We start from the raw sequence: 12,736 nt of genomic DNA, 5'->3' as shown, positions 1-12,736 counted from the left end.
TAAAATTTAGAATTGAGGTCATGATTTAGCAAGTTTAGACTCAAAACCCCATTTATTTTTAAGATGTATTTATTTTTAAATAAATAAGTAACGTACTTAATAAGTTAACTATCATTTATCCAACTGCTCAAAATCAGAGAAACAAAATGTATTTAAATTTTATAAAGTAAAAAATATGAGTAAAAATGACCTAAATGTATTTTAAATGATAATAGCATTGAATTTATATTTTTTCATCAAATCATAATCATTTGTCCAAATAATAATTAGAAATAATGGTTATAGTAATAAGAGCTCTTGGGTATTTAATTTGTTTTGTGTTTATTTGTTTAATTTTGTAATGTAGAGCAAGGTTTGCATAATCATAATGTAAAATGACTTTAGTTCTTTCTACATATCAATTGTAAAGTGGGAATTTATGCAGATATTTTAAAATATTAAGCATTATTCTATAGTTAGAGAAAAATGATTTACTTTTCTAGGAGACCTCATGGCTTTAATTACTAGATCATATTTCAATATTTTCAAAAGATCCAAATTCCCTACTTTTTAATATCTCTTATATATTTGTTCAAAAAGATATGCCTATACTATATTTATGAAAAGCAAATGCTATATTCAGGATATGAAGGAGAATAAGAAAATTAAATATGTGAAGAAACATTAATTAGTGTGAATATTCCCTGGATTTAGTCATCTTGTTTTTTTTCATGTTTAAAGCCTGATTTTAAAAAATTTAGTAATTTAAATTTACTTTCAAAATACACATTGACTCTATGAAGCGTGTAACTATTTATGAACAAGTTTGTGTTTATGTAGTAAGTACAACTTTTATAGACATCACCACTCAACAATCAACTTTTTTTTTGAGCAACTTTATCATTGGAATTGTCAAATTGATTGTGTGGATGCAGAAATCTATGGCCTCAAGGTTTCAACAGCAACATAAACACATCATACATTGTCACAGAGTTTGCACAAACCTCTAAATTTAGTGGGATTTTCATGATTGTATAGAATAGAAGCTTAGTTGCTGTGCCATTTCCTCTTTGACGGAAAAAAATATGTTAGCAGAATAACCAATATAAAAACAGTTCAAGAGTCAATTTCTGTAGTCATTCTTCCAGAGAAAGACCACTTTATACCATTTTACATAATAATTTTAAGAGATATTATATTCCTCCGGTTTGTTACAATGTCTATATTGGATGAAGCCTGAACAAATTCTGCAACTCTCAATTAGCGAAGTCCAAATTGGTCAGTCATCTCCCTTACAGAGCATAGAATAATCAATAAAGGCTCTGTCCACTACTTGACAAATTTTAACCCCCTAGTTTTTTGTTTTGTTTTAAAATATATTTTTACTGATTTCAGAGAGGAAGGGAGAAGGAGAGAGAGATAGAAACATCAATGATGAGAGAGAATCATTGATGGGCTGCCTTTTGCATGACCGCTACTGGGGATCCAGCCCGAAAACCGGGCATGTGCTCTTGACCAGAATCGAACAGACCCTTCAGTCCACAGGCTGATGCTCTATCCACTGAGCAAAACCAGCTAGGGCACCCCCTAGTTTTAACTTGCTCAGAGAACTTTCCCCAAATGAAAACAAACAATTGTCATGTCAATTTAAGAATGGCATCAATGTGTATTTTTGAAATGAAATGAACATGTCTTGAATCATCATACATTTTCTTACCAGTCCCATCTATTTTGTCTTTGATTCAAACTTCTAAATGCTTGCGTACATATTTCCCGGTGACAACGTTGGAAAACACAGCAACCGGACTTCATTATTCTGTTCCTTCCTGTCATTATGGAAATCAGCCATCAACCTACGGAGTGATGGCAGGTAAGAAAAGTTGTCTTTGTATATGAAATTGAGTTTGGGGAAACTTAAATGAATTTTCTGGGTCTAAGAGAATCTTGACCTGAAAGTTACATACGGTTCTTTTCTGAATAAATAAAACATCACTAGATCAAGACTACTTACTTATTATGCTTGTCTGAGGCATTGATAGCATATTTCTTAAGACAGGGAAACATCTGACCAAAGGGATCCACTCATCATAAAACTCATGACTTAATTTTAGGTTATGGCCAAAGAAAACATTTTAATGGTTTTATATTTTAATGATTTAAATTCTTTTTGTACACCTATTTTTTTTAGACAATCCTTGATGTTTTATATTTATTCCTGCTTCGGGTAGAGAAATATTATGGGTGACAATAAGCTACTAAAGCTCTATGTGAGAATATATGTGTGTGTGTGTATACCTGCACACATTTAAGACTGAGAAAGAAACTTTAGATAAAGGAATTTACCAATCTTTAATTTCTCAGTTTAAAACTAAATAAAACATGAAAACTTTAAAGTATTCCAGAACTAATTAGCTTCTCTTCAGTCTATGAAGCAGCATTCTGAATAAGTTAGTACCGTCACCTTTATGGTAAAATGAAGACTGATGTTCTTAAATACTACCTGTAAATTCTAATGTCTCTTTTTAATTATTAAGGAACAAGGAAAACCATACTTTTTTCTTCCCCTTTGACCACTGATCACTTATGATTCAGACACTCAGTAGTTAATCAGTATTCATGGTTAATGAGAACAGCCCTCATTGATGAAAACCACATTCTTTATAGAATAGTACAATGACACGCGTTTAGCCACTAGAGGTGCAGGCAGAATGCTTCCCGGGGCCTTGCCCGCATTTGATTATGAAGACAGGGATTGACAAGCACGTGGTCGGTCATGTGCTGTTTTTTCGGAGCAGAGGGCTTGCTTTCATTCACAGCAATTTCCCTGAAGCCAGGTGCAGCTTCATGAGCCCTCAAAACCCAGCAACAGGCAGCGATGGACTGAAGTCAGCACAAAGATAAAATCAGCCACAGACCAAATACTTTAAGATGGATTTTACCACCACCTTCCTTCCCACCAGATCAAAGCCAGTGCCTGCAGGCCTAGTGAGTTCCCAGCTGGCCTGAGAATTCTAACATCCTTCCAGTTTCCAGGATTGGAGTGAACAAGCTCAGGCAGCTCAGGTTGTGCTGGTGCAAGGTTCCTGGCAGGCACTCAGCAAACCCAGAAAGGCCCCTGGAAAAAACTTTAAAGTGATGCAAAGCCTGGGTTAGCGACATCAAAAGCAAAAATGTTACCCTAAGATTTGGAGATATCACTGTAGTCTTAAAACAAAATTAAATATGTTATGTCAAGAAAAACTCCCCATAGCAAGCACAGAGATTATGTTCAAATATATTTTGAGAGTGATATCATTAAAATGTGATATGCTTTCTAATTTGTTTGGATATCACTATTTTGACATATATCCAGTATTAGCATTTGCATCACGGCAGATGAAAGTCAGAGAATCTGAACTCTCCTGCCTTTATCCCCAGAGAAGCTACACAAATTGAGTTATAAAACACATGAATTCAGAAATAAGATAGTAGAGGTATAAAACACAAAAGAGAAACCCGGTTATGTCATTTGAATTTACACCATCCATGGAAGCGTCTTATCATCAAGAACAAAGACAGTTCCTTGTCACGTATTCCATATAAAAGTGGAGCTACAGAAAGTACTATATTTCAAAGGATGTGATATTGCTTTATTTTAATGTGGTTATTTTATTACCTATACTCTGATGCTTACATTTAGTTTGAGCATTTCATTAAATGAGCAACCCACTGAAAAGGAAAAGCTATAGCCAATATTTTGTTCAAGTTAGTAGGGAGGACATTAATTATCAGATTAATTCACTGTGCCTCCTGGTGCAAAGAGACAAACTAATTGGGAGCAATGAGTTAGCCACACCGTAAACTAATTTTGAGCCCTGTTCAAGCCATTAACATCTTTAAGTTTCAGTCTCTTCGTATTTAAGTTGTATGGATATCACAACTCTATTAGAGTTGAGTTGGGGCTAATTTTTACCAACTCAACCTGTCTTTCTCTTCAGATACACTTGCAGCTGAATTCCTTCTTCTGTCTCTTTACTTCTGAGAATTTAGATAAATTCAACAGCCTGCAGTATTGATAACAGCAACCAGGGAATTATAAATGCTATTCCAAATCTCTCCTAAATAATCAAAAAATAAAATAACAGCAAACACTCTCAAAACTTTGAATCTTGGGTGTCTGGAATTGTTTCACTTCTCTAGTTTCCTAAACTAGTTGAAAGTTAGGGAACAAGCTCAATGGACTGTCCACCCTGCCTGCCCACCCACACCCACCTGCCTGTGAAACTGAGCAAATCAGCTCCATGGTACTGCATGTTTAACCCAGCAGCGTTATATTACGTAATGTCCAAACCAAGACCTGGTAAGAGAGTCCTTGTTTAAAAACTAATTTTAAGAGGAAAGCAAAATAGCTGAGGTTTGGGAATCAACCAAGAACATGAATGTCCGTTTTGCTTTAATGAGTAGATAATAAAGAAAAGATGACTATGGCTGAAAGTGCCCACTGTCGGTGACATAGAGAAATAGCCTACATTGGAGCTCATCTCTTCATTCTCAAATTTTATTTCCTCCCCCCACCAACCTGCCCCCCCAACTTGTTCTGGTTGTGTTGACTCTGAGGGAAGGAGTAATTCTGAAGATCTTTTGCCTCTGAATCATGAAGGGCCTATCAGTGGTTGTAAGCTGACGTATTTTCCCTGTTTTTTAGTCTCTGTTTCAGCTACTCAAGTGGTGATGGTAGCAGAAAAGCAGCTACAGGCAATATGTAAATAAATGGGCGTTGCTGTGTTCCAAATAAACTTAATTTACAAAGCCAGGCAGAGGACCCCTGCTGTACATGGATAGGATTTACCAGTACCCAAAAGAGAAAAGGTCACAATTCAAACTGATGATTTTCTTCACATTGTCATGCAAGGGGAAAAAATAAAATAGAAATATTCAAATGCACATTCTTGTGTGTCTACAACAAGGCAGAGTATTTTGCTTTGTTTCTCTATTTCCTGTGTTTGTTCCTTTAAGGCTTCAAGCCCGTGACCTCAGAGACATTGTCAGCATCTGTCAGAGCCACATGCTGCAGGAGAGCAATTTGCCCGGGTACCACGGTACATTGAACCAGCACCCTGCAAGGCGAGCCCTCCTCATCCCCATTGCCTGCCTTAAAGATTCACCTCTGTTCCCCCACACGGAGACACATATGGAGCAATTCAGCAAGGCTGTAGTAGGCTCATTTCCAATGTGAAAATATAGCTGGGCTGTGAAGAATAGGCAGGCACTTCCAAGCTATTTAGATGAGCGCTTGTCTAGGCTTACAGACAACTTTGCTTTATTAATGTCTGGGAAGTTGAATATGAGACTCACCATTGTACAGCAGTCACAGCATCTTCTACCTTGCCTTTTCCCTATCCAGGCTTTAGAAAAAAAAATATATATATATGCTTATTTAAAATGATGTTTTATTGATTTTAGAGAGGACAGGAGAGAAAGAGAGAGAAACATCAATGATGAAAGAGAATCATTGATTGGCTGCCTCCTGAACAACCTACAATGAGGATCCAGCCCACAACCTGAGCATGTGCCCTGACCAGGAATCAAACTGTGACCTCTTGGTTCATAGGTGGATGCTCAACCACTGAGCTACGCCAGCGGGGGCAAGGCTTTAGAAATATTTTAAAAATATCTTGCCACATATACCATACCGATCACCCCCTTCTCTCCTCCAAATCAGGATCAGATAATAGAAAATGTACTGTGTTTGGCTATGCTTATGACTCATTATGAATTTCTGCTTAGGGTTAGTTCCAGAAAAACTGTGTCCCTGTGGATAATTGCAGATACTTTCACTTAATGAAAAATAAAGATATATCACACGTTTTCCTTTTTGCTCTGGATGCCAAGCCTTTGAACATGTCATTTCCTGTGCACTTTTCAGATTCATGATCAAATTTACTTTTTAAATGTTCATTTTCCAGATAATTTATAACGTATAAAAGTACCTTTAACATTTTCTGGAAATAGAGATGGCCCACTTCTAATATTTTAATAAATAATTATATATTTTTGTCTGAAAGTATTTGTTTTAATGTAGACAAATATGTTTAAACTGCAGAAGTCTTTCAAAGAAAGAATTTGATCTACTTGAGTAGAGATTTTGATGGGGTTTATTGCAATGTTCATTGGACTTTAGTTCTAGTTTCAATAGTTAATTCATCATAGCATCCAAGAAAAGTTATTTAATTTACTTTTACTTAAGTTTCCTAAATTTTAAATTTTGGGTAAAAAAGTTACAAATTGTTCCTACCTCATTTGCTTGTATAAGAATAAGAAAATGAGAAAAGTGTAATGAACCCAGCACCAGGTGTCCCAGAAAGCTTGTAGCAGTGACTATGATCAGCAACACAAATGGAATAGTCAAGATTGCTAACCAAGTCAGACCTTAGGGCATCTCATGTAAAATATATGCAAAGATTACTTATGTAAAATAAACATAATTTGACATAAGTTAAATGAGTTATCTAAAGTGCCTTATAATACATTAAATGTGGAAAATCAAACAGCAGCTTGATTTTCTTGTCTCTGCTTTTATTGTTTCTCAGAGTATTTCATCATTAAGTGTGTTAAGTTACATTTGATATTTCTGTGATGAAAAAAGTATAATTCTTTAACATATAAGAACCAACTCTGAAATCATAAGCGAAAGAAAAGTCTTGAGATAAATATTAAGTAGATGCTAAAATAAATGTGATGAGTTTTCTTCTTGTATGTATGAATCTTTCTTTTACTTCAACTAACAAAAAATCCAAAATGAATAGAAAGCTAAAAATGAATCCCAAAATTAATAAACATTTCCAAAAATAAACTATGTAATAAATTAAACATTGATACAATTGCTTTGAACATTTTTATCTTGTTTTATGAGTTTAATATCCACTAAAGCATTAATTGGATGGTTAACTGACTTTTTAAAAAGTAAAACTGGATAATTTTGGTTTGTAAAGTACAATGAAAAATTTTAGATAGGAATTATTTCTTTCAAATATTTTTCATACCTGTGAAACAGCTAAATTTATTTTATGTCTTTTTGTTTAATCTCTCACTTATATGTCTACTTTGCTTCAGAAAATGAATATAGTCTATTGGATAGGGGTCTACTTTATAATTACATATTCTCATATAAATAATAGCTGACAATTTGTTGACTTACACTATTCTTTAACTCATTACATATTGATATATTAATGTAAGATCTTAATATTCTGGCAAAATACATTATTACTCATGTTTTTGATTTGTGAATTTATTTGTGAAGAAATTATAAGTAGTATACACTCGATGTATATTTTCAGTGTTTCCAAGAATTATTATTGCATATAGTCTGTAGTAATTTATTTTCAGTTTAAATATTTATTAATACTCAGAAACATGATTAATTACTAAATATTTTATTTATATAAAAGCATCTTGGTTATACATGTGTGATTTAATATAAATTGAAGTGAAATACCTACAATTAAAACATAATGAGTTGATGAAGAAAACCAAAATAAAATATCTGGGAATTTGGCTTATATTCTCTCACCCAAGCTCCCCAACTGAGACAGACTCTTCTCTACTAATGGAGAATGAAATCTGGAAGCAGTTTAAAAATTTTTACATATTTTAGTTTTTGTGATTTATTATTTAACCTACTCAATCAACACAATGCTTTATTATTCATAGATGATTACCTGTCATATCTAGAATTGCACTCTTCCTTGTCACTTATTTTTGCTTCTTAAAAATTATCAAGAATAATTTCACTATACTGAATTCTTTTCAAAAAATCTTGTTGCTGACTTTTTTTTTTTAATATATTTTATTGATTTTTTACAGAGAGGAAGGGAGAGGGATAGAGAGCCAGAAACATTGATGAGAGAGAAACATCGATCAGCTGCCTCCTGCACACCCCCCACTGGGGACGTGCCCGCAACCAAGGCACATGCCCTCGACCGGAATCGAACCCGGGACCCCCCAGTCCGCAGGCCGACGCTCTATCCACTGAGCCAAACCGGTTTCGGCCTGACTTTTTAATAGAACTTTAAAAATTACTTTTTGTTAATGTCTATTCACTCCTCAAATATATTTAAAAGATATTAATGTAGTTTATGTTCTCATAATTCTCTTTTTATCTGCTCTTGTTACATTTTAAAAAGACATAATTATTTCTCTGTGAAGTTAAACATTTATTGATAAAACAGTCAGGCTTCTAACTATTGTAAAATCAATTTTCTTATTCTAAGAAAATCTTTCAGCATAGCACTTAACCATGTCACTTGGTTATAACAAACATCACAGATTATTTGTTCAATGGATTAAGATAATAGAGATCAAAATATACATTCTGCTGGAGTTGAACCTCAAATTCCCAGGAAGAGGTGTCTTGTTAAGAAAAGAAAATGGTGACAAACTTACACTTCTGAAAGTATTTGCTTATTTCTGTTTTAAATATTTGCAATTCCAGGCTTATTGTCTTTGGCATTATCTTTGCTTTCGTTGCTCTGGGGAAGGTGGGAAATAAATAATCGCATTTATACTAAGCTACTCTGACTTCAGACCACTGAATGGTAGTTACCTTTTTTAGAATCCAGACTGGCTGTAGCAGAATAATGGGCTCTGATGGGCAAAACCCCTGCTTGTACAGAAATGGCAGGTAGTTACAAATGGCCCTTTATTTTCTTTCTTTGTTTCCTTACAGGCAGCTTAACCCCTTGTCTCTATAAGTTTCCTGACCACACCTTGAGTCATGGCTTTCCGCCCATGCACCAGCCTCTCCTGGCAGAGGACCCCGCGGCCCCTGATTTCAAGCAGGAACTCAGGCGGAAAAGTAAATTGGTTGAAGAGCCAATAGACATGGATTCCCCAGAAATTCGAGAACTTGAAAAGTTCGCCAATGAATTTAAAGTTAGAAGAATTAAGTTAGGTATGCACTTGGTCTGCAGATCCTTATTGTATTACTGTTCAATCTCTTCTATTCTGCTCAAAAGTCCAAGACAGTTCTCATTCTACATCTCTACTGTGGATTTAATTAGTCCAAGTGTGAAAATCCTACAAAAATCTGTATTTCCTTGTAAATTTTTGATAGCCAAAATACATAGATTTTTAAATTAATGGCACTTATTTTCAACTTAACCACCTCAAATTAGTTTAGAAGTGCCCAGTTTTCTCTACACAGTATTTTATTTGAACTTTTGAATAGATGATGCATTCATATTATTCAAAGTCATATAATAATATAAATAAAACACATCCCTTATGCTTAACTTTCCTGTTTTTCAATGTTGTTAGTTTCTTGTGTATCCCTTTAGAAGTATTTATGCATATATAAGGCAATACATATTTTTATTTCTTCATATGGATTTTTTATTAAACTATTTTGGATATTTATTTATTTATTTATTTATTTTCTCACCCAAGGATTTTTTTCCCATTGATTTCTAGAGAGTAGGAGGGAGAGAGAGAGAAAAACATCAATGTGAGAGAGACACATCACTGGTTGCCTCCTACACTCACCCTTACCAGGGCTGCGGAACCAAAGTATATGCCCTGGACAGGGAATTGAAGTAGAGAACCTTTGGTCTGAGGGCCAACACTAATCACTGAACAACCAGCCAGGGCTTTATTGATTTTTTTTCTTTTTTTAAGCAAGAGAGGAAGGGGGAAGGAGAGAGAGAGAAAAAAACATTGATGTGACAGCGAAACATTGATTAATCAATTGCCTCCTGCACACCTCTTACCAGGGATGGAGCCTGAAACCTGGGCCTGTGCCCTAAACAGGAATCAAACTGGCAACCTTTTGGTGCACAGGATGACGCCCAACCAACTAAGCCACTCCAGCCAGCTTTCTTTTTAAAAAATAAATATGTCATATTCCATTTTACAATTTATTTAACCATTCCTCTACTGATGGTAAATTTATGTTGTCTCTGATATTATTCTGTTAAAAACAATACTACAGTCATTAACTTCATAAATGTCATTTTGCACCTATACAAATATATGTGCAGGAAAAGTGTTAAAAACAAAATTGCTTGATCAAAGAGTAGGAGAACTTGTAATTTTGATAGATGTTGTCAAACCTGTTTGTGTAGGCATTGTACCAAATTTTACTGCCATCATGAGCGTCGCTTGTAAGGGCCCCTCAGATCTCCATGAAGGCAGGGGTGCTTCGTTGTTGGTTTGTTTGATTGCTTTTGTTTTCTCCTTAATGACATATCCTCAGTACTCAGAACAGTGATTGACACATAGGATAATTAAATAGTTGTTGAAGGAAAAAATGCAATTAATCTTTTAGATCTTTGCAAATCAAATAGCTCAGTCATACCTCATGGTAGTTTCTGTCATGTGTTTGACAGTCGTTTGCAATTTTGTTTCTGTGAATTGTTTACTTTCCATTGAAAAGTGTTTTTAACAAAATAGCTGATTTAAATTCATGAGAGAGTGAATTTTTTAAAAAATGGATTGAAAATGATAGTTCAAACCTCTGCAGTTGTGGAATGAACCATAGGTTATTTTGTAGTAATATTTATCAATGGGTGTCATAGGTAACCATTTTATGCATACAGGTATATAGCCGTAGGCCCTGAATTAATATGCAGTTACAATATGCAATGAGCATGGCAGTAGGCAATTTATAACATTCATTTGCAGTTTGATATATCTATTGCTGTGAATGGTTCAAATTCAATATTGATGGTTCATAGCGACTTGTACTCCAAAAATGTTCCGGACAGTCAATGAGAATCTTTTGCCAGGAGATAGAAGCATTACCAAATGATGTAATAAATGTGTTTGGAGGTGTTTATAAAATGTTGGATGATTAAAGTCTCATAATAGACATGTTTTTAGGGAAAGTAAGCATAATTTTTAGTTTTACTTGGTACCCTTCAACATATAGTTGATTTTTTTCAGTCTTAACAATTGAGATAAAAATATTTATGATAAAGCATCATTTATTTTATGCACTATATTCAATATACAATAGACTTTTGAGCATATTCATCAGATATTTAATAACAATAACAAAGAATACAAGAATTTTTAAGTATCTGATGACACATCTATCCAATCTGGCTAAAAATTATGAATGGCAGATATTCCTATCTGAATGATTTTAACTTCTAGAAAAAAATAACTAGAAATAATATTTTTTGAAGTACTGAGCAATTTTACACTGACCCTTACAAAACAATTATAACTTGCCAGCAAATATATGCTTAAAAGTGGTATGGAACAACTGACAAAGATTCGCAGATGTATGCAATCTTGCACCAAAAGGAATGATTCCTGAAAACTGAAGCTAATGGGCCTTCATTTTCCTTTCGCAGGGTACACCCAAACAAATGTTGGGGAAGCCCTGGCAGCTGTTCATGGCTCGGAATTCAGTCAAACAACTATCTGCCGATTTGAAAACCTGCAGCTGAGCTTCAAAAATGCATGCAAACTAAAAGCAATATTGTCTAAATGGCTGGAGGAGGCTGAGCAAGTGGGAGGTACTAAAGCTGCATCTGTGAAGGCTCTGGGACGTTTTAACCTAAAAACAGTGGCATCGATTGGTAGGAATAATGCTAAAGCGAGAGGTTTGAGGTTTAGTTTTGTGTGTGTTTTTTTTCTTTGAGATGAAGAATAACTGTCTTGTTTCATCACACTAAAAGAAAGGAAGGCTAATGCAAGTGTAGGAATAAATTTACTGTGACAGTAAACGGTGAGAGGATAAGCTGCATGAGGATGGCTTTCTAGACTGTGTGGCATAGATGAGAAGCGGTGAAATGAAAAATTTTAAACACATTCAAACTTTTTTTCTTACCTTCATGCTATACAGTAGTGATTGTACATGCAATCATTTTTATAAACTAATACTAGTGTAACCAGAGCATTTGCACACACAAGTCTTCCAAGTGAATAGCACAAGCAATTGTCAGATGAGCGATTTAATGTGAGAAAATGATCTACTTATACTAATATGTCAAGGCTGGATAAAGAGCCAAGTTTGAGAGCAAGAGTTCCAACAAAGGCAAATAGAGATATGATTTATAGACAATTGTCTTTTGCAAAGTTAATATTTGTTTCTGTATTAACATTGTTATCTAGGGCTTGTAACACGAAATGTCATAGGTTGCAAAAATATTAAGAAGTGTATGGTGATTTTATTTTGCATAGCTTTATAATGAACATTTGAAATCCAAATCTGAGTTGTTGTTTTAAACCCTACTTGGTTTCTGTCATTATCCCTCTTTTCCCCATTACAGCTTTATACAATGAAAAAGTGGGAGTAAATGAAAGGAAAAGGAAACGGAGAACAACTATAAGGTATGCTTTTGAGGTATTAAATGTCTCTAGAGGGAGAAAAGGATATTTTACAAATGGAATAAGCTTTTAGCATAATATAGGTGCAACGTAACATATAAATTTAAGGTGAATATAACCAATAGAAAAATACAAAATACATTTTAAAAAGCATATTTTAATAACTTAATAGTAAGAAGTGGAGAGCTATTAATTTTAAACATTTGTTGGAATACTATGTATTGTTTGATTCAAGAACACTTTTGCTCTAAAAGTTTTGAATAAAACAGAAACTGAGCAATCATTTCTAAAAATAGTGACTATTTCAGCTTTCCTGTTATATATAAGTCTTGCTCTGGCAATATGGCATTTGTATTATTAAAAATAATAAAACTAGAAATCAGTATTTTAGAATTTTAAAGTCCAAGGTGACTTCTTACAATTTAAACCAGAAAGATGTGGT

General features: G+C 34.1%; 1 protein-coding gene across 1 annotated transcript in view; it reads left to right on the top strand.

Moving 5' to 3' along the window:
* Positions 1–12,736, top strand: part of POU1F1 (POU class 1 homeobox 1) — a gene marked incomplete at its 5' end in the record, with an annotated part of 165,451 nt that overhangs the window by 150,771 nt on the left and 1,944 nt on the right. The window contains 4 exons of the mRNA XM_080654667.1: positions 1,778–1,849; positions 8,687–8,911; positions 11,316–11,480; positions 12,237–12,297. Coding sequence (XP_080510793.1) covers positions 1,778–1,849; positions 8,687–8,911; positions 11,316–11,480; positions 12,237–12,297 — 523 coding nt within the window. The remainder of the gene's footprint in view (positions 1–1,777; positions 1,850–8,686; positions 8,912–11,315; positions 11,481–12,236; positions 12,298–12,736) is intronic.

This window comes from Plecotus auritus, assembly GCF_963455305.1.
Source record: "Plecotus auritus genome assembly, chromosome: 2".
Classification (NCBI taxonomy): Eukaryota; Metazoa; Chordata; class Mammalia; order Chiroptera; family Vespertilionidae; genus Plecotus; species Plecotus auritus.
The sequence above is the reverse complement of the archived record's forward strand: the minus strand, read 5'-3'. Positions and strand labels throughout refer to the sequence as shown.